The sequence below is a fragment of the Plecotus auritus genome (genome assembly GCF_963455305.1).
Source record: "Plecotus auritus genome assembly, chromosome: 7".
In the NCBI taxonomy this organism is placed as follows: domain Eukaryota; kingdom Metazoa; phylum Chordata; class Mammalia; order Chiroptera; family Vespertilionidae; genus Plecotus; species Plecotus auritus.
Window position 1 is genome coordinate 35887898 of NC_137774.1, and position 26620 is coordinate 35914517.

General features: G+C 50.9%; 1 protein-coding gene across 1 annotated transcript in view; it reads left to right on the forward strand.

The window, feature by feature from the left end:
- The window catches only part of NXN (nucleoredoxin), a 154726-nt gene extending 133450 nt beyond the window's left edge, over positions 1-21276 (forward strand). Inside the window, exons 6-8 of the mRNA XM_080681606.1 lie at positions 14558-14737; positions 16434-16558; positions 19682-21276. Coding sequence (XP_080537732.1) covers positions 14558-14737; positions 16434-16558; positions 19682-19864 — 488 coding nt within the window. The 3' untranslated portion in view covers positions 19865-21276. The remainder of the gene's footprint in view (positions 1-14557; positions 14738-16433; positions 16559-19681) is intronic.
- The last annotated feature ends 5344 nt before the right edge of the window (positions 21277-26620 follow it).

The following is a 26620-nucleotide window of genomic DNA, read 5'->3' on the forward strand; positions in this document are numbered from 1 at the left end:
AATTTACTTTTATGAATTACGGATGAAAACACTGAATTTGTATCTTTATCACATTTGCAAAGAACTACCCCCCGACCACCACCAAAAAAAAAAAAAAAAAAAATCTCCAGTGTAGGGAAGAGAGCAGACTGCTGGGAATGAATGTAAATAGGACAACCTTTCAAGGGAGCAATTGGCAGTATCCATCAGAGGCCTTTAAAAAAAATCTATAAGGCCTTTCATTTAAAAATCCCACTTGTAGGAATTTATGCCCAGGAAATTATCCCGGAGCACCCAGCAAAGACTGAGCTTCTCTTGAACAGTTGGTGGATTTCTGTTTTTTTTTTTTTGGTTATTTCTTTCATATTTGCATACTTGGAATTTCATTACGGACCACGATTCTTGCTTCAGCCCCTAGAAAACCCAGAGCTGAATTTGTAACCACTTCAGTGATTTTGCAAAACTGACCATTTCTGTGTGTGTCCTTGACCCTAGCTTCGTTTCCTCTTCCTTTCTTGTGTTCCCTTCAGGAGTATATTTTCATCTGTTTTTATTAGATTATATCATGCAATTTTTAAGCCACCTCAAATCCCTTTTGGAAAAAAAGATGGAGTAGATTTAAACGCATAGGATTCTATGTCTCAAGCTCCAGCTAGCCTGGGACTGAGCCAGTGGGAAATATGAAACCAGAGGGTGCTGCCCTTGAGTGGACAAGATGAGATGTACATAGGGAAATTACTAAAGAGCAGAGAGTACAATGATGTAAAAAGTGTTGATCAAATAAGTGCCATTTTGTACGAGGGCTTGGAAGACTGACACTGTCCCAGAAAGTGGAGCCAGGCGCTGGGCCTCACTGAGCCACTGCGCTGGGCCTCACTGAGCCACTCTGCTCGGCCTGGAGGCCTCTCCGCATTTCCAGTCATGTGCCATCCGTGGGGCAGGATCTCTTTCTCTCCACCACGGGGAGTTTAGTTGCCCTTTCCTAGGCATGGGGTCCAGCATGATGCAGGCATTCCTGGTGGTCAATGCCAAGGCTGCCCCAATTGGGGTCACCTGAAATTAATACATTACGGAAGGATGGTCTATATGTAATGCACAGCCAGTTTGAGGCTGGCAGCCTGCCCTCCCTGTCCTCTGTGAGATGCTGCTTGAGGACCCTTTGGGGTGTGTGGTGGGGGTGCATAGGCACAGAAGAGCAATCTCATAAGAGAGATCGTGAGCTCTTCAAGAATCCAACACGAGCCCTAGCTGGTTTGGCTCAGTGGATAGAGCGTCGGCCTACAGACTGCAAAGGTCCCGGGTTCGATTCCAGTCAAGGGCACATGCCCGAGTTGCGGGCTCGATCCCCAATAGGGGGCATGCAGGAGGCAGCCGATCAATGATTCTCTCTCATCATTGATGTTTCTATCTCTCTCTCTCTCTCTCTCTCCCTCTCCCTTCCACTCTGAAATCAATAAAAAAAAAAATCCAACACGAGTTTTGGACACACCACTAAGGCTGGAGGGTGCCTTCTGTGGACCGTTGGCAGGACACACAAATATTTAAGTAGATTAAAAAATGAAATAGATTCTTTTCTGTCTGCCTTCAGAAAGCAGAGAAGGGAACTCTCCTTTCAGATTCTCCGGCAGTCAACATGTAAATATTACAGATGGAGGAGCCTCTGTTGTTAGGTGTGGCCGAGACAGCCAGAAAGCGGGTGACCACACTGAGGAGGAGGAGAATGGAGACTTTTCAGAGATGCATTCATTTCGCAGTCTCTTAAGGCCCTGGCAGTGTGGGGATGAGAAGTACATTTGTGGTCCCTGACTTCAAGGAGCCCTCATTTGAGGATCAGAAGCTGATCTGGAGAGGCTCTGTGCACAGTGGCGGCCGGCCAGCCATGCCACAGGGGAGGAATGTGAGATTCATGAGGAGCCCAGTACCAGCCAGGGAGCCGGCACTGCCGCCCAGCCCTGCACCTGGCCCGCCCCCTGCTCCTCGGCTGCTGGCTCCATGGCCCACACTCCTCTGCCATCTCTTCTAGTCTCTCTTCAGCTTGGACCTGTCTGCTGTCCCAGCTCCCTGCCTCCTTCCTTGCTCTCAAGGTTATAGTCTTTGGCACAATGTTTTGTGCCGATTGCACGTTGATCACTGATCTCTGGGACTCATTCCTGCGAGCAGCCTGTCAGACATGGCCTGCTGACCTTGATCTGCCTGCCTCTGGCCTTGTCAAACCAGAGATGCACTCAAGCACAGTGAAATATGAGTATAGAAGAGCAACACAACATTCTTATCAAGGTGGCATTTAATGAAGGGCCACATGATGGAATAATCCGAGTTCGGAGGAGACTTGCTTGGAACTGTTGAATCAGGAAGGCTTCCTGGAGGAGGTAGCTTTGGAGCAGGTCTTACAGAATGTATGTGGTTTAGATAAGAGGTTTGGGACATTTCAGGGCAATGGCCAGAGCAGGTTGCCCATGGTGTACTAGAAGGAGAATGGGCAATAGACTGATGATGCCATATTGTATAGCGTTTTGAACACCATGCCGAGATCCATGGATTTGACCCTTTGGACTTTTAGAGCCTTTTGAAATTTCTTTAAAATATATTTTTATTGATTTCAGAGAGGAAGGGAGAGGGAAAGAGAGATAGAAACATCAATCATGAGAGAGAATCATCGATTAGCTGCCTCCTGCATGCCCCCTACTGGGGATTGAGCCCACAACCCAGGCATGTGCCCTGATCAGGAATCAAAATGGTGACGTGTTAGTTCCTGGGTCGATACTCAACTACTGAGCCACACCGGCCGGGCCTTTTGAAATTTTTGATTAAGGCGAGATCAGTGCAGAAGTGACATTTAAGCTAGACTGGAAGAGAAATCCCAGAGACCAGTTCACAGATACTTCTTTCTTTTTTTTGGTAAATTTTTAAAAATTGCCTTGAGGCCGAAACTGGTTTGGCTCAGTGGATAGAGCGTCGGCCTGCGGACTGAGGGGTCCCGGGTTCGATTCCGGTCAAGGGCATGTGCCTTGGTTGCGGGCACATCCCCAGTGGGAGGTGTGAAGGAGGCAGCTGATCAATGTTTTTCTCTCATCGATGTTTCTGGCTCTCTATCCCTCTCCCTTCCTCTCGGTGAAAAATCAATAAAAATATGTTAAAAAAATAAAATATCAATAAAATATATTTTTTAAAAAATTGCCTTGAGAAAGAGAGAAGAAGGGAGAAAGAGAGAGAGAGAAACATTGATTTGTTGTTCTACTTACGTATGTATTTATTGGTTGATTCTTGTATGTGCCCTGACTGGAAAGCAAACGGACAACCTTGGTGGATAGGGACAATGCTCTAACCAACTGAGCTACCCAGCCAGGGCTATTTCTTTTTTCTTTCTTTTTTTAATTGAGGTAAAACTGGTATATAACATGATATTAGTTTCAGGTGTACAACTTAATTCGATATTTGTATACTGTACAAAGTGATCACCACAGTAAGTCTAGGTACCTTCTGTCACCATACAATTGACCCCTCTACCCATTTTGCCCACCCCCGACCCCCTTCCCTACTGATAACCAGCAGTCTGTTCTCTTTATGAGTTTTGTTGTTTGATTGTTTATTTTGTTTTTAGATTCTACATCTAAGCGAAATCATATAATATTTGTCTATCTCTCTGACTTAGCATAATACTCTCAAGAACCATCCATATTGTTGCAAATGGCAACACTTCCTTCTTTTTTATGGCTGAGTAGTATTCCAGTTTGTGTGTTTGTGTGTGTGTGTGTACACACCACATCTTCTTTTTATTTATTTACTATTCCATTGATGGACATGTGGGTTGTTTTCATATCTTGGCTATCATAAATAATGCTGTATTGAACATAGGGGTGCATATCTTTTTTTGAGTTAATGTTTTGTTTTCTTCAGATAAATACCAGTATTTATCCATATGCTGGGTCATATGGTAGTTCTACTTTATTTTTTTTGAGGAACCTCCATACTGTTCTCCATAGTGGCTGCATCAATTTATATTCCCACAAACAGTTATTATCCCAGTCAGGGCACATGCCTGGGTTGTGAGCTCAATCTCCAGAAGGGGTGTGCAGGAGGCAGCCAATCAGTGATTCTCTCTCATCATTGATGTTTCTATTTCTCTCTCCCTCTTCCTTCCCCTCTGAAATCAATAAAAATATTTTTTAATAAAGAAAAAAATGGCCCTAACCAGTTTGGCTCAGTGGATAGAGCGTCTGCTTGCAGACTCAAGGGTCCCAGGTTCGATTCCAGTCAAGGGCATGTACCTTGGTTGCGGGCACATACCCAGTAGGGAGTGTGCAGGAGGCAGCTGATCGATGTTTCTCTCTCATGGATGTTTCTAACTCTCTATTCCTTTCCCTTCCTCTCTGTAAAAAAATCAATAAAATATATTTTTGAAAAAAGTGTAGTATGTTGAGTTGCCAGTGTTATAGTTAAAAACAAAGCAAAGTAAAGGAATTGGGAGTACAGGGTAGGGTTAATGGGACCCACTTGCAAACGTAGCTAAACTCCTTTAAACATTTTAAATTGATTTATAAATTTAAATCTTAAAAAATGCTTACCTGAAAGACAAAATGTTCCCAAGTTCTTAAGTCTTTTAACTCTAGTAAATTAAACTTAACAAATATGGCTATTCTTAAGTTCTCCTAAATGGAACAGTACTGTTAATATGGTTTTAACTTAAAATCATAACTCAGAATCAGTAACACATTTTAATATTGTAATCACAGGACCAACCTATTATTCTGTTGGGCCACTTTGCTTAAATGAAAACAAATGCAGAAGTTAAATACCAAATATGTATAGATGTCTTTTTTTTTTTTTTTTTTTAATAACCGGCTTTTATTTATTTTTAAGAGAGAGAGAGAGAGAGAGAGAGAGAGAGAGAGAGAGAGGAAGAGAGGAAGGGGGAGGGCGAAAGAGAGAAAAATCCACTTTGTTGCCTTCCACATGCACTCACAACCTGGGCATGTGCCCTGACTGGGGATTGAACCAGTGACCTTTCAGTGCACAGGACAAGGCTCAACCAACTGAGCCACACTGGCCAGGGCTGTGTGGATGTCTTGACACACAAAACACATTAATACCATGGGTTTAATTCACGTTTCTAAACTTAATTCTAGATCTTCCTGTATTTGAAAGATGCTCACTTATAAAGGAGATAATTGTATCTTTCCAATTATATCATTTTGGAAGTCTCTTCCCAGCTCATTGAGGTTGCATATGTGGATGACCCTCGTCACAGTGCTGTCTCTTTGCCCTCCAAATAGGACGGTCTTCACCTTCACCTTGTAGTTCAAGTCCCTGGTTTGGGATCCTTCCTGAGTTCTTCTCTCTAGTCTTAGAAATCAGCAGCTCTGCCCTAGGCTGCATTATCCCTCAATTGAATTTTGCTTTTCTTTACCTCTGAGAATATCTAAATGCCTCCAGCCTAGCTCTAAATACCTTTGAACTTGAAGGAGTTGTGTATTCTTTCATACTCTTCATAGCATCGCAAAACTAAAAACTATTTTTTATTGAGTTCTAAACTTCCTGAGCTTTGTATGACCGTAGTTACAACTTCCAAAGTCATTCCACTGGTGTGTTTATAGATATGTGTGTATAGTCTGAGCTGTTTTTATTCCAATACTTATGATACCAAATGTGTAGGGGTTTTTCTACACACCAACCAGTTCTTTGACACCTGTGTCACACACATACAGTTCAATTCAATGCAGTTCGGACACCAGGTCCCTGGAGTTCAGGTCAGACCCCACAGGGCCGCCTGCCTCTCCCCCTCTTCAGATGCCAGTTGCAAGTCCCAGTCCTTTTGACTGACAGGCTGTAAACCAGCATTCCTTGTGGCCCCTCCTCTGCGCCAGTAATTTGCTAGAACAGCTCACAGGATTCTGGAAAACATTTTACTTACTATTATAACTGGTTTGTTATAAAGGACACCACTCAGGAACAGCCAATGTAAGAGATGCACTGGGCAAGGTTCCTGGGAAGGAGGTGGAGCTTCCATGCCCTCTCCAAGCACACCATCCTCCTAACCAACCTCCATGGAGCCACGCCAGCCTGGAAGCTCTCTGCACCCATCACTTGCGGGTTTTATGGAGGTTTCATTATATAGGCATGATTGGCTAAATCACTGGCCCTTGGTCATTAATTCAACCTCTAGCTCCAACAGATTGAACTTGGGGGTGTTGGGAGGGTGAGGGAGAGTTGAGGTGGGGAGTGGAGCTGAATGTTCTAGCCTTCTAATCATGCCTTTCTGGTGACTAGCTTCCATTCTGAAGCTCTTTAGGGGCCCCACCCACAGTCATCTCATTAACATACAAAAGGACACTGACCACTCCCAGATTCCAGGGGTCTTAGAAGCTCCAGTGTTAGGATATTAGAACAAAAGATGCCCCTATCACCCCTTATCACGCAGGAAATTATAAGGGTTTGGGGAGCTCTGTGGCAGAAACTGGGGATGAAGACCAAACATTTATTTATTATTATATTACAAAATCCCACACACTGTCCGGCCGGCGTGGCTCAGTGGTTGAGCATGACCTATGAACCAGGAGGTCAGGGTTCGATTCCCGGTTGGGGCACATGCCCGGGTTTCGGGCTCCATCCCCAGTGTGGGGCATGCAGGAGGCAGCTGAACAATGATTCTCTCTCATCATTGATGTTTCTATCTCTCTCTCCCTCTCCTTTCCTCTCCGAAATCAATAAAACTATATATTTTTTAAAATTACACACACACACACACACACACACACACACACACACACACACACGCACACGCACACTCTAGTCAGGGGAGGCTCTTGCTGTTTTGAGCATCTGGTCTTCAGCACCTCCTACAGGGCTGTCTGTGGAAGCGCTCCCGCTCCCTCTCTGACTGTCCTGGGCTCTGCTCCTGAAGCCTTTGATGGGGGGCGCTTTCACAGAGTGGTGCCAGGTACATTCCCCTCCCCTGCCCACGGTGAGCCACCTCCCCCTGGCCTGTCTCTGTGCCTTACTTGATCTGACAGCCCCTTTGTGTACGGAGGTACTTGAGGGCAGAGCATCCCTGTGTTGTCCCAACAGGCCCAAAGAAATTGGTTAATGCAAAAAGAACTCTGTCTCCCTCAGTGACTCCCTCAGCATCTCGGGAGCCAGGCTTGGAGCGTGCCTGGATCCCATGTCCCCAGCATGCTGAAGGAGGCCTTCATCAGTGCCAAGTTTGTTGAAGCATCCACGCAGGTGCGCTGGGAGAGTCTACATCTTGAGACCATCACCCTCAAGTCCCCCTTTCACAGAGCAGTGGGGTCTGCTGTGGCTCACCAGGGCGGCCAGGTCCTGCTGCTGCTGGCGCTCAGGTCACTGGCTCCCTCAAAGCTCTGGCCTGAACCCACACTGTTAACCAGCAGCCTTCAGCTGGCCACCTGAGTTCGGAGGCCCTGGCATTTGGCCTCCATCCATATCCTTTGTTTTAGGGGAGTAGCTGGGTTGCCCTGAGTTGGAGGGCCTCCCAACTCCCAGCGCATTTGCAGGCTGCGGGCTTTGCTGCCTGTAAGCTGTTTAAAAGGCCTTTCTAAGAAAAGGGTTTAGACACACTTCGGAAAAGGCAAATCCCATCAGCAATTGTCTAATCCTGGCTGCCAGGGAACACCATGCTCTTTGCAGGGAGGCTTAGAGCCCCTTCCCTCCTGGGCCAGGGCCCTGACTGGTTTTGTTCCTCGCCCCTCCTGCGCCCCCGGCCTTTGGGGAAGGCAGCTGGGCCTAGAGTGGACCTTGGCCCTGCCACCAGGGGAGCCGACGCTTTAGGCCTGGCTAGGAGGCAGTGGTGTGAGGGCCATTCGCTCTCCCAGGACCTGCTTATCTTCCGTTTCTCTGCTGCCTGCTTGTTCTTCTTCTGCTTTTCCTCTCTCTTTCCTTTGCCCTCTTCCCTATCCCTTTCAAAAAATAGATTTGAGGCAGAATCTATTTATCTTTTATAGAAGCGAAGCATTTGGAGAATGTAATTTTCAGTCAGTGGATGGTGAGGGGCCAGTGCTGGTGTGTTTTGTAGACAGAGCTCCATGTGCAGAGGGCTCCGTGTGCAGAGGGCTCTGTGTGCAGAGAGCTCAGTGTGCAGAGGGCTCCGTGTGCAGAGGGCTCTGTGTGCAGAGAGCTCAGTGTGCAGAGGGCTCTGTGTGCAGAGGGCTCCGTGTGCAGAGGGCTCAGTGTGCAGAGGGCTCCGTGTGCAGAGGGCTGGTGCCCATTATCTGGAGCTGGCCATGGACCATGAGGGAGCTGGCCGTGGACCTGGGGGAGCTGGCCATGGACCTGGGGGAGCTGGCCCCGTGGGCAGAGGCTGGGGGCTGCCTTGGGACCTGCTAAGCAGCTTCTGTGTTCTGTTCTGTTTGTCCTGCTTTATTCTGAGAACATCCAAACAAAGAAACAGGAAAGGACAAAGAGTAAGGTAACAAGCACCCACCTGGAATTGTCACTTTTGCTTCAGGTATTTCAAATATAAACAAATGGGAGCGTTGACCCAGACAGGGGTGGGCTTCCTTTCACTCCTCTGCGTGCCTTCTCCTTCCACACAACCCGCCCCCCCCCCTGGGGGGGCAGCTCTACCGTATCTTTAATGTGTATCTTCATAATATGTTTTCATATTTTAACAGCATATATGTGAGTCCATGAATAATAGACAGTCTGCTGGGTGTGTTTTAGAAGCAACATATTTATGCTTCTAAAACACACCCAGCAGACTGTCTATTAAACGCTGACATGGTGTGGTATCATTCTGCAACTTGCCTTTCTTGTTTAACGTTACATTCCCAAGATTGATCCCTGTTGATATTGATATCTGGTTCATTTCTTTTCAGTGCCAAGAATTATTTTATTGTATGGCTGTGCCATGCTTTATTTATCTGTCCCACTGCTCGTGGATACTTGGTTGTTCCTGCTTTTTCTGTATTTCTTTTTTTTTTTTAAATATATTTTATTGATATTTCACAGAGAGGAAGGGAGAGGGATAGAGAGCTAGAAACATCGATGAGAGAGCAACATCGATCAGCTGCCTCCTGCACACCTCCCACTGAGGATGTGCCTGCAACCAAGGTACATGCCCTTGACCGGAATCGAACCCGGGACCTTTCAGTCCGCAGGCCGACACTCTATCCACTGAGCCAAACCGGTTTCAGCTGCTTTTTCTGTATTTCAAGAACATCGTCATACATGTCTTCGTGTCTGTCACCTGCACAGACATGTGTCCAAGCAGCTTTCGGGCCTCGCGGCCACATTCAACTAGGCCCTGACCCACCCCTTGGAAATCCTTGGGTTTCTCTGAGCTCCACCATACAAACCAGCTGCCTCCTTCCTCTCCATAGCACTCTCAGCAAAGGCAAGCTTTAGGGGAGCCAGGAGGGATGGAATCACCCCACCCCCACCACCCTTTGGTTCTCATTTGGTTTTTATTTTATGTTCATACATTTATCATAGCACCATTTAAGGAGACTGAAACGTATTTACTTACCCACATTCCGCCTCGCCAGCACAACTGTTTTCACTTTCCGAGTCCCCTTTGGTCTCTGTCCACATGCATACTTACCCATAGTTGTTTTTGTACATGTAGCATGGTGTATTCTGCGCTGCTGTGTAACAGTACATTCCAAACATTTCCCGTCCTGCCAGTCTTCACAATGACCATTTCCGTGGTCGCAGAATATCTTACCCTGCCCCCCCGCCCTGACCTGCTCTCCTGTCCCAGGGCCTGCTTTCCTCCCCTTTCTCTTCCCGGCTCCCACAGTCTTTGAGCGATTACTCCCAGCCTCTCAGATCATCTAGAAACAGAAAGAAAGCTCCCTGGGCTACAGCCTTCCTGGCTTCTCCACCCCAGACGTCCCAACCACTGCTTCCTCCTTTAAATCTCCCTCTTTCCCCTTGGCCAGTGTTGATCAGTGTTAAGTGTTGACCTATGAACCAGGAGGTCATGGCTTGATTCTCCATCAGGGCACATGCCCAGGTTGTGGGTTCAATCCCCAATGGGGGCTGTGCAGGAAGGAGCTGATCCATGATTCCCTCTCATCATTGATGTTTCTCTCTCTCCCTTTCTCTCTGAAACAAATAAAAACCATATACCTAAAAACAGCCCCCCTCTTTCCTTGGCGGTAGAAACGCAACCAAACCACAGGGTGGGATAGCCTTAGCGCGTGGCTTTGAGATTGTTTTAAACACAAAGAGGCTCCTCCCTGTGCTGGAAACCGATCATTGTCTCACTAATTAGAAAGGTGTGGACAAGGAACCTTGGAAGGCTGGTCAACCTTGAAGCTCTGAAAGGTCAGAGCCAACCACTCCCTATCTAATTGAGACAATGGTAGCTCAAGCAACTTCCCCACCAAATAATCAGATAATCTGCCTGTTACTGGAATTACCTGCCTAAGAGCAATGGGTGTATCCCAAACCTGAATAAAAGGGATGGCAAGGCCAAAGCAAAGGGTAGTCCTCCCACTAGAGGTGGGCTCCTGCCTGGCCCCCATTTCCCAAATTAATCTTTCTCTAGTCTTCTTTCATTTGTGTGTGGCCTCCTCCAGAACCCGAACCCTGAACCACGCGGGACGTGAAAGGGGTTCCCACATCCCTGGAGGAAACAGTTTGGAGGGGCTTCCTGGGCCTTGTTCTTCCTTCCTCCGTAGGTTTGGAGGGAGATGGTCAGGGCGATTCTTGGGCACCGCTTGTGGTCCAGCACAGCGCCCAGGGCGGGGGCTTGGGGCTGAAGCCCTGTCTAGGAGGGTGGTGTAGATGTTCTACGCCCAGAAGTTAAGCTTAGGATGCTGCAAGTAAAAGATGCCAGCCCCAGGCAGACAGCTCACGGTTCCTGGACCCAGGCTGCGGTGCTGATGTTGTCGCTGTCTTCTGCTTCTTTAGCTGGCCCCTCCAGCCAGCGTGGAGGTTTGTTTCTCCTTCTAGAGTGCGGCACCAATCTCCTGTACCTCTGCCTTCTCATGAGCCAAATAATCAATTTAGGGAAGATAAAAAATAGTGACGAGCTTATTTATAACAAGACCTAATATTTATGGCGTACTTACTGCTTACCAGATACTCTGCTAAAAAGCATTTTATGTCCGGCTGGCATGGCTCAGTGGTTGAGCATCAACCTACGAACCAGGGGGTCCCGGTTCGATTCCAGATCAGGGCACATGCCCGGGTTGTGAGCTCCCTCCCCAGTGTGGGGCATTGAGGAGTCAGCCAATCAATGATTCTCTTTCATCAATGCGGTTTCTATCTCTCTCTCCCTCTCCCTTCCTCTCTGAAATCACATTTTAAAAAGCGTGGGTTTCTTTAAAAAGCTTTTTATACTTGTCATCTTATTTATTCTTCACAACAACCAAATAAGATAGGGAACTATCGTTACCCCCGTTTGACAGCTGGGGAAATGAGTCTCTCAGAAGTTAAGCGACTTGCCCAGATCTTCCTTAAAATTCTAGCCATACTATCCCCCCAACCACCCCAGCTGGGAAACGATGAGTTAGTGAAGCAGAGATGAGCTGCCCCCTTTCATACCCTCCAGTGAAGCCCCTTGCTGGTGTGGAAGTTAATTCATATAAAGGCACCGGCTAGAAATGTTCCATTCCCTTTACATTTCCCATTCGAGGCTCTGCCCTATTTTCTCCTTAGAAGTCTCTGCTTGAAGGGGGCAGGGGGAGCAGGGATTCATGATGGGGGAGGAGAGGGAAGAGGTGATTGTAGTCTCAGCCTCCTTCCCCTGCAGCCTTGGGGAGGAAAGGGAAGAGGGGGATGGGTGGAGCAGCAACCTGTCGATTCAGGGCCCTTCCTGTGCCCTAGTCACGGGAGTCCCATCCCAGGTGCTGTGAGAGCCCCCGCCATCTGGTGGCCCGGTGGAAAGAGCAGCTGCTTTTACAACAGGCTCCAGGGTTCCTGTCCCAGCTCGGCCCCTTGCTGGCCGGGTGGCCTTGGGTGGATAGCCAAACTTCCCTACCATCTGCTATGAGGCTTGAGCACTGGGCGGGGGAGTGTTTACTGAGCCTCGCAGAGCAGATGCACCGGCTTCCCCTCTCCTGTCCACTCATTCATCCTGGGGGAAAGCACATGCCATTAGGACTCTGGGGCCAAACTAATCAAGATCTGGTGATGGGCCCTAACCGGTTTGGCTCAGTGGATAGAGCGTCGGCTTGCAGACTGAAAGGTCCCAGGTTAGATTCCGGTCAAGGGCATGTACCTTGGTTGTGGGCACATCCCCAGTGGGAGGTGTGCAGGAGGCAGCTGATCGATGTCCCTCTCTCATCGATGTTTCTAACTCTCTAGCCCTCTCCCTTCCTCTCTGTAAAAAAATCAATAAAATATATTAAAAAAAAAAAAAAAAAAGAGATCTGGTGATGGGAAGGGTCCTGGCACGGTGCCAGAAATGGGCTCCTCCAGATTGAAGTCTGTGGATATAGTCACATGTACCTTGTTATTTTGGGCTTTTATGTATGTATGTATGTATGTATGAATGAATGTATGTTTTTATTGATTTTTAGTGGGATGGAGAGAGAGAAACATTGATTGGCTGCCTCCTGCATGCGCCCCACTAGGGACTGGGCCTTCAACCCATGCATTTGCCCCAACCGGGAATAGAGCTGGCGACCTTTTGGTTTATGGGTCCACACTCAACCACTGGGCCACACCGGCCGGGCTATTTGGGGCTTTTAGACTTGGGCTTCAGGGCTTGAAGCACCAAATACAAGCGGGGCCTGCTTTCCCACCGTTGGAGGGGAGGGGAGGGGAGACGCAGGCCCAGTGGAGCGGTTCCTTCTTGGAATCAGCTGAGGGCTCCTCTGCAGCCAGCTGGAGGCTCTGGGTCCTTGTCTTGCCACCCTGGTCCCCACAGGCACAGCTGCAGCCATGGTAACAAAAAAGGCCCTTTAGAGTAGTCCCTTGGAGAAACTGAGGCACCGAACCAGGAAGTGGACTTCTTTGCCTTCAGATTTTATTTTTCCTCCCTTCTCTGTCCTCTGGGTCTGCTTGCCCTCCACAGACCAACTGGACATCCCACGTGTGGGCCACAGACGGGCCGGCTGCTGGTCTAATCATAGCAGTGGGTGGGCCCCAGTTTAACCCAACACTAGCAATTGCCCAATTTAAGAAATACACTGATTCTCTGATTAAAGAACGTTGCCAAAGCATTCTTGAGATAGGGCATGGCGATGGGAGGCACCCCTCTGCAGCGGCTTGTGGCCCCAGCCCCAGCCTTGGGTAAGGCTGCTGACTCAGAGCCCAGCCCGATCCTCAGGGATGGGGACAAACCCAGGCGGGGGGTGGGGGGATGGGGGGAGCAGATAATGTGCAGCTGGGAAAACGAGGCTGGAAACACCCGTCTCCTGCGCTCCAACACACAGTCCCCAGGGCCTGGACAGCTCTGCATCCTAACGCCCCGTGAGAACTGGCTGTGCTGCTATGAGAATGCTGCCCTGCAGAGCCTGGCTTCCTCGGGGCCTGTCCCGTACACGCTGAGCCACTTCTCATCGGCGGACAGAATGGATTCATTCCTTTTGAAGACAGGCCCACCACCAGGTGCCCGCCACCGGCCGCCATAGCAGGTTAAAAAACATCAGGGCCATATTGCTGGTACCTCAGTGTACCCCCCACGGAGAAGTAAAATGTCAGTGGAGCAAATTACCAACTGAATGCATTGAAATCTATAAATATTAAATTGCTCTGGCTTTCACTTGCCCATGTCCAATTAAAGCTCCGGTCGGCTCCAGGGGACAGGAGGCTGGTTAGTGCGAGCTGGGCTGGAGAGGCAAGTGTCCCCAAAGGGCAGGGCTGAGGCTGACTCTGTGGGCTGTGGTTGTGGAGGGTGGCCCTGGCTGGAGGAGAAGCAGCGGGTGCAAAGAGCAGGGAGGTGAAAACCCAGATGCAGCTGGAACCTAGGATGGGGTGGCTCTGATTTTCTATTCGCAGCTTTAGGGGGGGGGGGCTTGCAGGGAGCTATGTGCTGCATTTCTTACCCCAGCCTTGCTCCCTCCAGGGACTGGCCCCCTCAGAGCAGATATTGGGACCCCCACCCCAGGCAGCAGGGCTGGAGTTGGGCCACAGGCTCCTGGGCAGCCAGCTGTCCTCCTCCTGTCCTGCTGCCACCCCTGCCCCAGGCTCCTCCCCGACACAGGCCCCACCTTTGTGTGACCCCGTGGCATGGTTGATTGGTGTTGGTTTGGCGTCTGTACACTGCCTGGGAGCGGTTTTCACACCATTAGTTATGTTTAGACTCCTGGCAGGTGGGGGCAGCGTTTCCTGCTGCTTTGGGATTCGTTTAGGATTTATCGACTGCTTCCATGTGGCAAGGCCCTGTACGATGTTCCTTAAATACACAGTCGTTGATCTTTACACAGTGGGATGAGGTGGGAACTGCAGGGCATCCACCCCGGGGCACAGAGGGGAGAAGGGACTTGCTCAGGGTTCCATGGAGAAGGTGTGTGCAGGCCCAGCAGAGTTCTGCGGCTGATCAGGGGCTGAGCCCGATTCCATCCTGAGGCTTTCCTGAGCCTCTACCTCGTCCTGGGTCCTCCTGTGAACTCTGAGTGGGAGCTGCCCCTCCTGCGGGCTGTGGCCACGCCAGCTCTTTCTCTTGCAGGCATCCCCACCCTCATCGTGCTGGACCCGCAGGGGGAGGTGATCACGCGGCAGGGGCGGGTGGAGGTGCTGAACGACGAGGACTGCAGGGAGTTCCCGTGGCACCCCAAGCCCGTGCTGGAACTGTCCGACTCCAACGCCGTGCAGCTCAACGAGGGCCCCTGCCTCGTCCTTTTTGTAGGTATGAAGCTCAGCGGTGGGCCCCGGGTGGGCGGGACCGACCCAGCTCAAGTGGGAGATGTCTGTCCCAGCAGCTTCTTTCTGTCACAGAACAATGCGAAGCCTGGGCCTTTGTCTCTCCCTGCAGCCTTGCTTTTGACCCCAATGATTTATTCATGGCTCCCCGCCGTAGGAGGTGTTCTGGGAGCTGCTGCTGTGCTTTCCTTCCTAGCTGCTCCCAACTGCCAGCTGGGAAGCATAGGTCAGGCCCTGGGCCCCCATGAACAGGCCCATTGTTGGAAGGGGGCGGGGCCGCACCTCTGCAGCTGCCGGCTGGGCCCCTTCGGGCTCAGGCTCCCCTGGGGCTGCTGCAGCTGGTCACCTGTGTTCTGGCCAGCTGGCCGGGGCTGCTGGGGCTCTCCCAGCCTCAGGTGGCATCTCTGTGGCCAACTGCCCCTCTTGGTCTCCCCTGTCTGGCTCACTCTGGCGCTCGGTGGGTGGCTGCTGTGAGAAGCAGGAGGGCACAGGAAGATCAACTCTTGGCTCCCTGCAGCCCCGTGAGGTGACTCTGATTCCTTTTGCGAACAGAGCAACTGCTGCCCAAGATCCACTCAGCCTCTCCTGGGGAATCGTTGCTCAGCTCCAAATAATTTTGGGTCCTAGGAGCATGGCTGAGATGATGCCATACCCACTCATTGGGGATGTGTGCAACATCCCACCCCTGTTCTCTGGAGGTCTGGTTTGGAGACCCCCAGGGAACGGGGCCACACACAGACTCAGGGGAATTCTTGAGCATATTGACTGCAGGCTGGTCCTGTGCTTAGAGGACAGAGGCTGTGTGTCCAGGGAAAGATGGCCTTGGGGTTTTCCCGCCTGCTACAGGCTCCCACACCTTTGTCCCAGGGCTGGGAAACAATTCCGAACTGAGGGACAACTGGGAACCTCACTGGCCATCTGCAGATGTGGAGAGTCCCAGAGAAGCAAGGCGAGTTCCCAGCATCACAGAGCTCATTAGAGAGTGTCCCACAGAATCTGCTCGCTGCAGGCCTCTTGAGCTGTGTGGCATTTCTGGGTGAAAGTCGCCTGCTGGCACCTGCTGCCCCTACCCCCCAGCTCTGCAGCTCAGGGATGTCACTGTTGTTCTCAGTCACAGGGTTCAGCGGGAGTGAGCCCTGGGGCCCCCGTGTGTGGCTGCTCTTGGAGGCAAGGGATGCCCCATAGGGGGCTCTGGGGAGCCTCATTGGGTGGTCTCCATGAAGCAGCCTGTCCCTTCCCCGGTGAGTCGGGCTGTTAGCTGTGCCTCCCCGTGGCCACCAAAGCTGCTGATCAGACGACAGTCCCACCCACCACCACCACCTCTGCCATTTTCATTAGGAAGTCAGTGATCCGAGGTCACGGCATCTCATTCTGTGACAGAGAGAGAATCTACCAGGGGCCTCAAGTCCTGGCTTCGGGGAAGCTTAGCTCCCAAGGTGGGTTTGTGAAGAACTGAGTGAAAAGTCTCACTTTTGCTTGGGGCATTAGTGCTGCTCAGTGAGGTGAGTTGTCCTGGGGAGCTCAGTGCAGGAGGGCGCTGTGTGACCTCCCTCGTGCACCAGGAGGCAAGGCCTGTGTCCCAGGGAACCTCTTCCATTCAGGGGCTACCCAGGTCGCAGGCGCCCTCAGGGGGCACCGCTCGCTGACAAGCCCTGTGCTTCATGTCTCTCTCCCCATCACAGATTCTGAGGATGATGGGGAGTCCGAGGCGGCCAAGCAGCTGATCCAGCCCATAGCTGAAAAGATCATCGCCAAGTACAAAGCCAAAGAGGAGGAGGCGCCGCTTCTGTTCTTCGTGGCGGGGGAGGTGAGTGCCGCCTGGGCCAGACCAGGGGCCGACCTTTAGCACTTGAGTGATGGGCTTTTGGGGATGTTAAAGGGGGCCCTGGGGTCTGGGGTGACGGTACTTCTGGAAGAGCTCACAGACAGGTGTGGTGTAAAAAGGTATGTCATGGAAAACCACCTCCTGCCTGGCTGCTTCCTCCTTCCTTCTTCCTCGCTCAGCGGCCTCCAAGCTGCAGGGTGCACTTCCAGGGCAGAGCCCTCTCTGCAGCCACCAAGGTCGAGGTCCACACTCCTTCCCTTGGGGTTGGGTTGGAACCAGGCCCTTGATGCTTTACAGAGTGTCTGCTAGGTCAGTCCTGCCTCACTGGCCCTCCAGGTGAGCTTTTCCCATGACAGGGATCCCGCTGGGGGCCACGCTCTGACCTGAAGTCCCAGCCAGCCAGGGAGGGTGCTAAGGCTGGAAACTGCCCACATCCCGCTCTCTCAAGGCCTGTCTCATGAAGTTGGGCTGGACGGAGCAAAGGACTTTTTACGGGTGAGAAGGCAGGGCCCTTCAGCTGGGCCACCTCCAGCAGTCGCCTGCCTCCTTTGGGATATAGGAGAGCCCGCCCTGCAGGCTGGGAATCTGCAAGATGGGGTCAGCGCAGGCGCTCTGTCTTGGCTCCCATCCTCAGGAGCCATCTCTGCACATGCTCCACCGCCTCCCAATCCAGCCAGGCACCGGCCATGCGCCGGTTATTGACAGACACTTTTTGAAGCCCCGGGGCCTTCTTCCACCCATCGCTACTTCCAGTTGGTCAGAGCCCATGTTTATTTCATGCTGTATTTGGATCCCAGGAGAGGCAGCAGCGACCAGACTCCCTGAACCAGCACCCATTCATCACCTCCTCAATAGCCTCCTCTGCTAAGCCCTGCCGGGCCCTTGCTGGCAGCTGAAGTGCCCCTGCTCGGCCATGGGGTGGAGGAAACAAAGCAGGTTCACAGGCCCTGCCTTGGGGCTACACGAGCCCACTCCACACAAAGCACAAATGCTGGCTTTTCCGAATTTATTTATTTATATATTTTTTAATATATTTTATTGATATTTTACAGAGAGGAAGGGAGAGGGATAGAGAGTTAGAAACATCGATGAGAGAGAAACATCGATCAGCTGCCTCCTGCACACCTCCCACTGGGGATGTGCCCGCAACCAAGGTACATGCCCTTGACCGGAATCGAACCCGGGACCCTTCAGTCCGCAGGCCGACGCTCCATCCACTGAGCCAAACCGGTTTCGGCACTTTTCCGAATTTATTAAACTCTGACCCCGTTCAGATGGCTTCGAGGGAAAAGATGGGTGTAGAACAGAAAGGGCTGTGCTGGGTGGGGTGGGGCTGGAGGGCTCCAGGAGCTGCTGTAGAAATGTGGCTGAAAAGGGGACATTTTTTGGGTTTTCTACATACCAGGCACCAAGCCAAGTGCTTCCCCTGTACGGTCCCATTTGTCCCCCCTCTCTGGATCGATAGAATCATTGCTGCTTCACAGATGAGGAGGGCGAGGCTCAGAGAGGGTGAGATGCTACAGTCTGGCTGGCTGGGCTGAGTGCCGGCTGCTCTCACACCTCACCTAGCCCCGTGTGACCTGGTATTAAATCCCACTTTACAGGGCAGGGAAGTGACTTGCCAGAGTCACACATGAAGTAGGTAGCAGAGAGAGGAGTGAGCGTGAGGTTGGTGTGACTTCAGAAGCAGTGCCCTGCTCCTTTGTCCCTGTGGCCCAGCAGGTGGACTGGCCCACTAGGGAAGGATGCTGGGACCAGAGAGCTGGACAGAGGGGCTTGGTCATCCACTGCTCTGGTTCCCTACCTGGCCGCCCCATCCTTCCTGTGCGTGTCACCTGAGCTCCTGGCCTTGGCAACTCCCTTGGTCCAGTTTCTGTCTTCATGCTCAGAAGCAAGGCAGCATGGGATGAAGATGGGCACAAGGCACTGGGACATCAGGCATTGACTGAGCACCTCTGAGCTCAGGATTCCTGCCCCCTCACATTGCAACCAGGGCTAAGGGGGACCCCTTCTTTGTCTCCATCCTGTCCACTCTGGCAGGCAAAAGCCATCCCTTCTGAAGCCTTAATATCCATTAAAATTCATCTCTCTGGGGAGGGGAGGCAATGGGAACTCCATGTACAGCAGCTGTCCAAGTGTCTCTCTCTGTTAATCATGAAGATGGTTTAGGTACACATGTGGAGGGCCTGAATTGGGTAAACAGTGCCAGAGATGTTGAATCACCGAGCAATTCTGGGGTGGGGGAGATGATTACCAATAATCGTCCTGAAGATGTGCCCTTTGAGGAAGGAATTCTTTTGGTCTCAGAAACTGGTGCGCTGTAAGTTTCATGCCTCTTGCTCACCAGCACAAGGCCAGGAACACCCCACGCCCTTTCTAGGCAGGGTGACTCTGGTCTTTCATTCAGTTTAGAATACTATACTGTCCATTGTACAGTGAGACCGCCTCGGGATGGGTACGTAGGGCCCGTTTTCTGTTACCTGCCAAATGAGGGTCGGCAGCGTAAAAAGTAATTCCAAATGGTTACATTGCAAGTCTTTCTCCTGGTCTTTGGATTTCTGTGTTTGCCTTTATACCTAATAAGGCTACATCTGATGCCAGAAAAATACTCCTGGACAGTTCCTGGGAATGTGTGGTAAAGGGTCAGCTTCCTGCTCAGATAAGTACAGCAGCTCGTGTAAACTTCAGTAGTGTTTCTGTAGCCCTGTCTTCCCACCTGGTTCTGCAATGCCTGCCCCGTGGGACACAGTCAGGGCTGAAGCCCAGATTGGCCTCAGCACAGGGGGGCCACAGATGATTGAGAGGTGACCGCAAAAGCAAGTAATCAAAGGACATCACATTTTTGCAAAGCAGAGGCTTTCATGGGGGTTTGGGGTGATGCAGAGAGAGTTTTTGGAACCAGCCTGCCCCTCTGCAGGGCAGGGCAGGGCAGGGCAGGGCCCACTGCTCCGCACTCTGAGAGCCCATCTTTCATGGAGGAGGCCCGCTCTTCAGGGTGATGATGGAGTGGGTCCATCCCACGCCATCTGGGGAACCTGGGCCCCGGGGACTCTCGATTCTCTCTGGAAAACTTACAGGTTGTCTCTCCCTTCTGGTGACTTCCAGGATGACATGACTGACTCCCTGCGAGATTACACCAACCTGCCCGAGGCTGCCCCCTTGCTCACCATTCTGGACATGTCGGCCCGGGCCAAGTACGTGATGGACGTGGAGGAGATCACCCCTGCCATTGTGGAGGCCTTTGTGAATGACTTCCTAGCAGAAAAGCTCAAACCAGAGCCCATCTAGTGGGGCTCCAGCCTCGTGAGACATTATTTAAAACTCAGTCTCCTCCTCCTCCTCCTCTTCCCCTTCCTTCCCTCCGCCCATGGACTTTCCCAGCGTGTCCTGAATCACACAACCCAAGTGTCCAATCTCTCTGTGGTGCCTTGTTTTCTGCATTAACTCCTCAGCCAGCACCCTGGGTGCGCATCCTCTCAGCAGCAGAAGAACCGCCATGTTTGGAGACTCTGCTTGGGATTCGCAGGGTGGCCGTAACCCGGCCAGGGCTGGGGCTGCGTCACTCCCTGTCACCAGCTCTTGGTGAAGTATTTGCCAGGTGTTCTACCAAGTGAGCCTGCAGGGACAGCGCATGGTGCTCTGGCTCACACAGTTCAGTGACACAGTGGAGCAGGGACAGGGCCACCGCCTCGTTAGGCCTTAGCTTAGAGCTTCTGGTGAGAAAGCCTTTCTAGATGACTTTGTCTTGGTCTAGGGAAAACTAGCTTGTCAGTTGGTTCTGGGGCAAGGGATCTCTGATCTCAAAGGGAGCTTGTGTTCTTTTCTGGTGAGAAGAAAAAAATAGCTACAGTAATGATTCATGTAGTAATTGCTTAATTTGATTGGGCTCCTACCACGGGAGAAGAGCTTCTCATTCCTTCCTTATCTTCCTTCCTTGATCTTGACCTTCTCTAAGTTTCTGCCTTCTCATATGAACAGCCCCTACTAGCTTGGAATTTTGTTAATAAATTCTTCCCTCTTGGATGTCTTCCCAAGAAGATGCACTTGGCCCTGGTTCTTAGAGGAGCCCCGCCTCCCCAGTGCAGACCTCTGACTCAGCCCGGCTCTGGGCCTGGGACCACTGGAGCTCTGATGAGGTGCCCATGCCCACCTTTGGTTACCCCTGTATTCCCTTTTCTTTTCAAAGCAGAACTAAAAGGAGGCAAATGACCAGAAGCCTTGCTTTCCCCTAAGAACCTACAGAAAGAGCTGTGCCCGAGGGTGGGAGTGAGGGCAGAGGACATGGTGATGAAGAGCAGGCCTCGGACCCACTTTGCTAGACCCTGGTAGTCGGCTCCTTATTCGGGCTGAACTGACCACTAAAAGGAGAATAACATCTGTGTTCTTGGGATTTGTGATGGAGGGTTTGCCTGGGGACTTGCAGGGTTTTAGTCTCTTTCAGCCAAATGTCAGGGTCTTTAAAGCAATCCCAGACCTTCCCCGTGGCCCCACTTATGGCACTCTGCCAGCCAAGACCATGGATTTGGGAAACCCAGCCCCCAAATAGCTGTAACACCACTGCTCCTTGCTGAATTGGATTGTTGATTTGTAGTTCAGAGGAACAAAATTAGTTGGTAATGAGACTCTTACTCGATGTCACCAGCCTGAAATGCAATCACCTAGTAAGCAATAAAGCAGGCATCTCTGGACGTTACCAACCACTCGGCCATTCCTGTCCTTAATAACAAACAACTTTTTGCTTGTGGTGCTATGATTGTAGGAGGTGGGCAGTGTGGGGTGGGACCTAGGAGATCCCCTCGATTTTCATTGGACACCTGGTAGCTATGTTTCAGAATTGTCGAGAACCCTGAGACCTAACGTGGTGATCTGTCAAATCCTCCAGAAGCCGGGAAGCTCGTTCGGATTAGAGCACTAGAGGCAGATCCCTGCTGGAGGCCTGGCTGCCATCGCTCTTGGTTTGACTCGCCCTTGCACACAGTGGATTCTCAGAGTGACATCCTTGTGGACATGTGTGCTCATTCCCTCCCTACTGGGGAGCAGATGCTCTGAAGCTGGAGAAGTCCAGGTTGGGAAACAAGGAATCCTGCCCGTGTCTCCCTGTGATGAATGGGGCAATAGTTGGAGATCCTCGCACCTAGCTCTGTCTTAGGGCCGGGGTTTCTCTGGGAACCCTGCCAGTGTCTCCCTTGGGGGGTGGGATGGGGCGTGGGGACAAGTTGAGTTTCACCTCCCTTGGAAGATGGGCAAGATTTCTGTCTGTACCCTATATCGTGATGACCTGGGAAGAAAGGTGGTCTTGTAGCAGCTACTTATCTTCTGGGGTGGAAGGAACAAAGTCCAGTGAAGTCCACCTGTGGTCCTTCTAGGTCCCGTACAGGGCTGACTGAACTACTTGCCACTCATGTCACCTGGCTTCTTGACGCCAGGATCCCCTTTTAGAGAGGGTGTGCAGGTTAAGATCGGTGTGAAGCTTCACTAAAAAGGTGCTTTAGGGTTATAGAATGGCGACTTCGGGGGCAATGCTGGGGGAGCAGCACTTCGCCAGTGCCAGTGAAACATCCCTGTCTTGATAGCACAGGCGATCTTAAAGGTTATTGGTGCCGACGAAGTGGGTGGCTTCTTAATTTCCACTAAGCACCTCCAAAATACCTTAAAATTCTTGTCGCTAATTGAAAGCAGGTTAAAACACCAGCTGTCGCGTATTCAGGGGTTTCCGACAGCAGCTAAGGAAACCATGCCCTGCAGCTTGAGGCGGGATGGTGGTTGTAAAAATGCCACCCCCGGGTTCCAGATTTGTGTTCACCACAATGACTTCCAGATTCGATTCTATCCGTTTTCACAACAGAAATGAGGGTGTGTGTGTTGTTGTTTTTAATCTGTCCCCAGCAATAAAGATCTGCTTCTTCTGGATTGGTATGACAATGGGCAGTTGCAGATGCCAGAGGGTGACTGAACACCAGCTTCCTTTGTCGTCGTCCCCTCACCCTCCCACCCCCCCCCCCCCCCCCCCCACACACACACTTGAAATCAGTGGCGCTCACTTACCCGAGCACTGGGAGCCAGGACTGCTTTTTTGGCATCAGCCAAGCTTCAAGTGGTAATTGTCAGCCAGACTTTGTTTTTTCCTGTTGCCTAATTAAAGACACCGAAAAGCTGTTCTCTCCTCCTGCTGCCTTTTTGCAGGGCAGCAAAATGAATTCTGCAATGATGTAAAGACACCAGGATATGGTCCAGGGACAGATCTGCCGGGTCTAATAAGCTGTTGCTCTGTCACCTGAGGAGAAAGCCACACGTGTGCACATGGGCGTGCGAAAGGCTGTACACTCAGATTACAGCGATGGGGTAGGCGGGGAGGGGGCGGGCGCTGAGCGAGTGTCTGGTCCATGCCCCTGTGGTCGTGCAGGCATGGGCACGCACACATTCTGTTCTGCCATTTGCCCTGGTTAGCGTGGACAGGCCCATGCTTGCCCCGTAGGACCGGGATGCCACCCAAGTACTGATTGTAGGGAGGCTCAGCCGCGCCCTCTGCAGCTTTTCTGTGTGCCTCTGTGAAACAAGGACTGTCAGAGGCCCAGGCTCAGGAGCTTTCCAATCCACTCTGAAGTGGGTCTGCTGAAGTGAGCACTTAGCCCCTTTCTTTCCCTCTTTGCGGATACAAACAGGGCAAGAGCATCCCCTGCTTTCCTTCAGGCAGGCCGCTCAAGGGAAAATTCTTTGGGGACAAATGGCTGTTGTTTATTAGCTTCATTATTGGTGATAATGGTGCATGTGCAAAGGGTGAAATATTTCCCAGGAAACAAAAGGCTTGTATGTAGGGAAATTTTTATATTGGGTCTGCTTTATGGCCAGGGTTTCTCCTACTGGGGAAAATAGGAATTAGGATGTTCTACACACCCCTTGCATGTGAAAGCATGACGTAAATATGCTTCATTTTCAAGACATAAATATGTCTCACCCCCTTGGTGTTTGGAGCACTTCCCAAGCCAGGAAATGTGCTGTTAAATTTGAGTAGGAGTGTTCTGAGGCACTATTAGGTTTTCATTCAATAATGTGCCAAAGCCTCTGTCCCCAGGCAGGTGGGAAGCTCAGAGACAGCCGAAAGCCTGGATTTGTAGATGCTCGGACCTCACACAATTAGGTCACTCACAATGGGCTAGAGCTGGGATCCAATAGGAGACAGGACCTCAGGACCAGGGCCATCAGAGGGTATGGGAGTACCCGACCAATCACGAGCCACTGTGCCTGTTGCAATCAATGGGTAAGTGGTGTGAGGGAGGCTTGGAAGCCAGACCCTGCTGCAGCCAGGCCACCTCCCCAGCCTGTTTCCTTCTTGCATTTTGAGGAAACAGCAGCCCTGGTGATGGTCCTCACCAACTACGAAGCTTCAATTTTAAAAAGCAGCTCTTCCCGACAAAACCAATGCAGTGAGAACAGACCTGATGCTGTTTGTCATGTGTCCAGGTTTTTCTGACATAGCTGGTCTTGGAGCAGCAGCTCTGGCTTCCTAAGCTCGGCTGTTTGCAGAGCTCAGCTTGCAGCTGCTCCAGTGCAGCAGGGCAACCTAGAGACTGCCTCATCCAGAGCAGTCGACTGGCTCACAGCAGTCTGGCTTCCAGCTTATTACCTTTGTGTGTTAATTGATGAACAGACAAAAATAAGATCTTGAAGTTTAAAGGTGTCTACATGAGTGTTTCTCCCCTGCCCCACCCCCCCACCCCCACCCCCAAGTGTAAAAGGTGTCAGTCAGGTCTGCTTCTGCAGGAGGGCAGAGGTGGCTTGGCCAAGAGGGGAGCCCTGGACCCAGCAGGGCAGCCAGGCGTTTTCAGCACCAGCCATGGAACTCTGGCTGAGCACTGTTTATGGGTCTTTGGTGGCAGAATAACAAAAGTGGAGCTAAATGCAGCTCAGCTTGGATGGTGATGACATCTGGTGTTGCTGTTACCCCTGGGGCAAGAGGTAGGTCCCAGGGGGAACCAGTCCCTAGGTCTGTTCATCCTCTGGGCCTTCACTTGGGAGAGCAGCTGTGACTGGGGAAAGGAAACAGGTTGCGGGGGGGGGGGGGGGGTGCTCCCCCTGCCCTGAAGCTCCAAGCCAAGAGCGAGGCAGTGGTTCCCAGAGGGTCTATTCAAAGCGGGGGGTGGGGGAGATCCTAGTTTTGTTTTGCTGTGTCCACTTCTCATTTCTATGCATTTTCTCCTTAGTTTTGGGTCCACTGAGCTCCTATACTTCAAATTCTGCCCGGAGAATGACAATCTGGATGAGTCTCCAACTTATTCGAGCATGGTGGCTTGCAAAATGCTCCATCCTTTTTCAACTTAAATCCAGGAAAAAGCCTCCGTCAGGGTTGGGAATGGTTTTGAGGTGTGGCTGCCACCTTGTGGCAGAATCGTATTACAGCTATGCTCAAGCACAAAGACAAGGGGTAATTACGCTTGGCCAACGGGACATCTTTCAGCCAAGCAGTATTTTACTTTGCTTGTCAGATCCTGCTCAGTAGTTATTTCCTGGGGAAATGGTGGCAGAACAAATGTTGGCCTCAAAATTGAGACTTCAAGATAGTGATTTTCCAATATTACTCTACAAACAAGAACTTCACTTGCTTCCCCTGTAGTCATTTTAAAGGAAGGAAAATTTGTCCCTCCCCCCCCACCGTTAAATTATACCCACAAAAATACAAAAGGAAATCACTAGGCATGGTATCTAAGCCATTGACCACAAAGTGGAAGTGAAGTAAATTTCACTTCCATCTTACACCCAGGGTAAAATAGGCTTAGAATTACTGCTTTGCACTGTAGTTTTTCTGAACAAGGGATAGCGTTTCTTTCATTGATTTTTATTTTGTAACAAAATCAGCAGGAAGTGTAACCAGGGACAGAAATTATAGACTGGTTTCACACTGGGCCTGGGCTTCCTTTTAGTGACTTTCTTTAGCACTTTTTCCAAGGTGTTGAGACCAAATGTCAATAGAGTGGCAGTTTTCTGGGCTGCCTCCCAGATTTAGTGCTGGGCATTGTGGCTGTGAAGCTGGCAGACTAAGCCCCAGCCTTTGCGGGCTCCTCCACTTTCTAAAAGTTGACTGTCTTAACAATCTGTGGGCCACTTGCATTGGACATTTGTGGGGGGCCCTAGGCAGGCCCAGCCAGACCAGAGTGTGGCACCAGAGCAAAATTTCTGATACGCCTCAGAGAGAACCAACCAGATTGTTCCTGCGAAAACCCCTCCCCTCAAACATGCCAAAGCAATCCCCCCTGCCACTTAGGGCATGAGTCATACTTGATCTTTTGGTTCTCTTGAAAGAAAGTTAAACCAGGGACCTGGGAAAGCCAAAGGGAAAGGAAGGCAGATCTCAGTGTCTCTTGGGAATGCCAGCAACTCAGCCTGCCTGGAATGAGCAGCTGAAGGGCTCCCAAGGAATCCTAATCATTGTAGGAGCCACTGTGCAGAAGGGATGCCATAGAACCCACTGCTTGTGGTGGTGTCAACTCCAGCCACATTCTCTGTGGTTGCAAAAGCACTAACTGAAATAGGTCCCACCCTTCCATTCCACAGTGACTTCAAGCACAGCCAATACTTCCTGCATTTGCCCTCATATTCCTGGCTACACCCCAGCTGGCACACGGTGAGGACCTCGTTAGCCCTTGTCTGCTGGGGGTTTGACAGAAGAGCAGGGACTTGCTCGTGTTGTGGGCCCAAGGGTCCCTGGCTCTTATCCTCAGAACCTTGGCTTCTCTCCCCTCACAGAAGCCCTGGTTTGCACAGCAACCAGGAATGCTGGCACTTTCCTAAGCAGTTCTGTTTCTCTATGCAGGAGAGGGGGTTAAAGTGTTACAAAGTAGGACTAACAGCAGTTACAAAGTAGGACTAACAGCAGGAAGCAAGTAAAAGGGGTACAGCTTTCCTGACAGGTGCAGATTAAGCTGAAGATTTTAAAACTGCTTCTTCCTTTTCTGAACACAGTCCTCAACAAGATTATCTGCAGAGGTGCTAAGAAGCTATAATACCACTTGAACTAAGCTGCTTCTACCAGCTATATCATCAGAAATG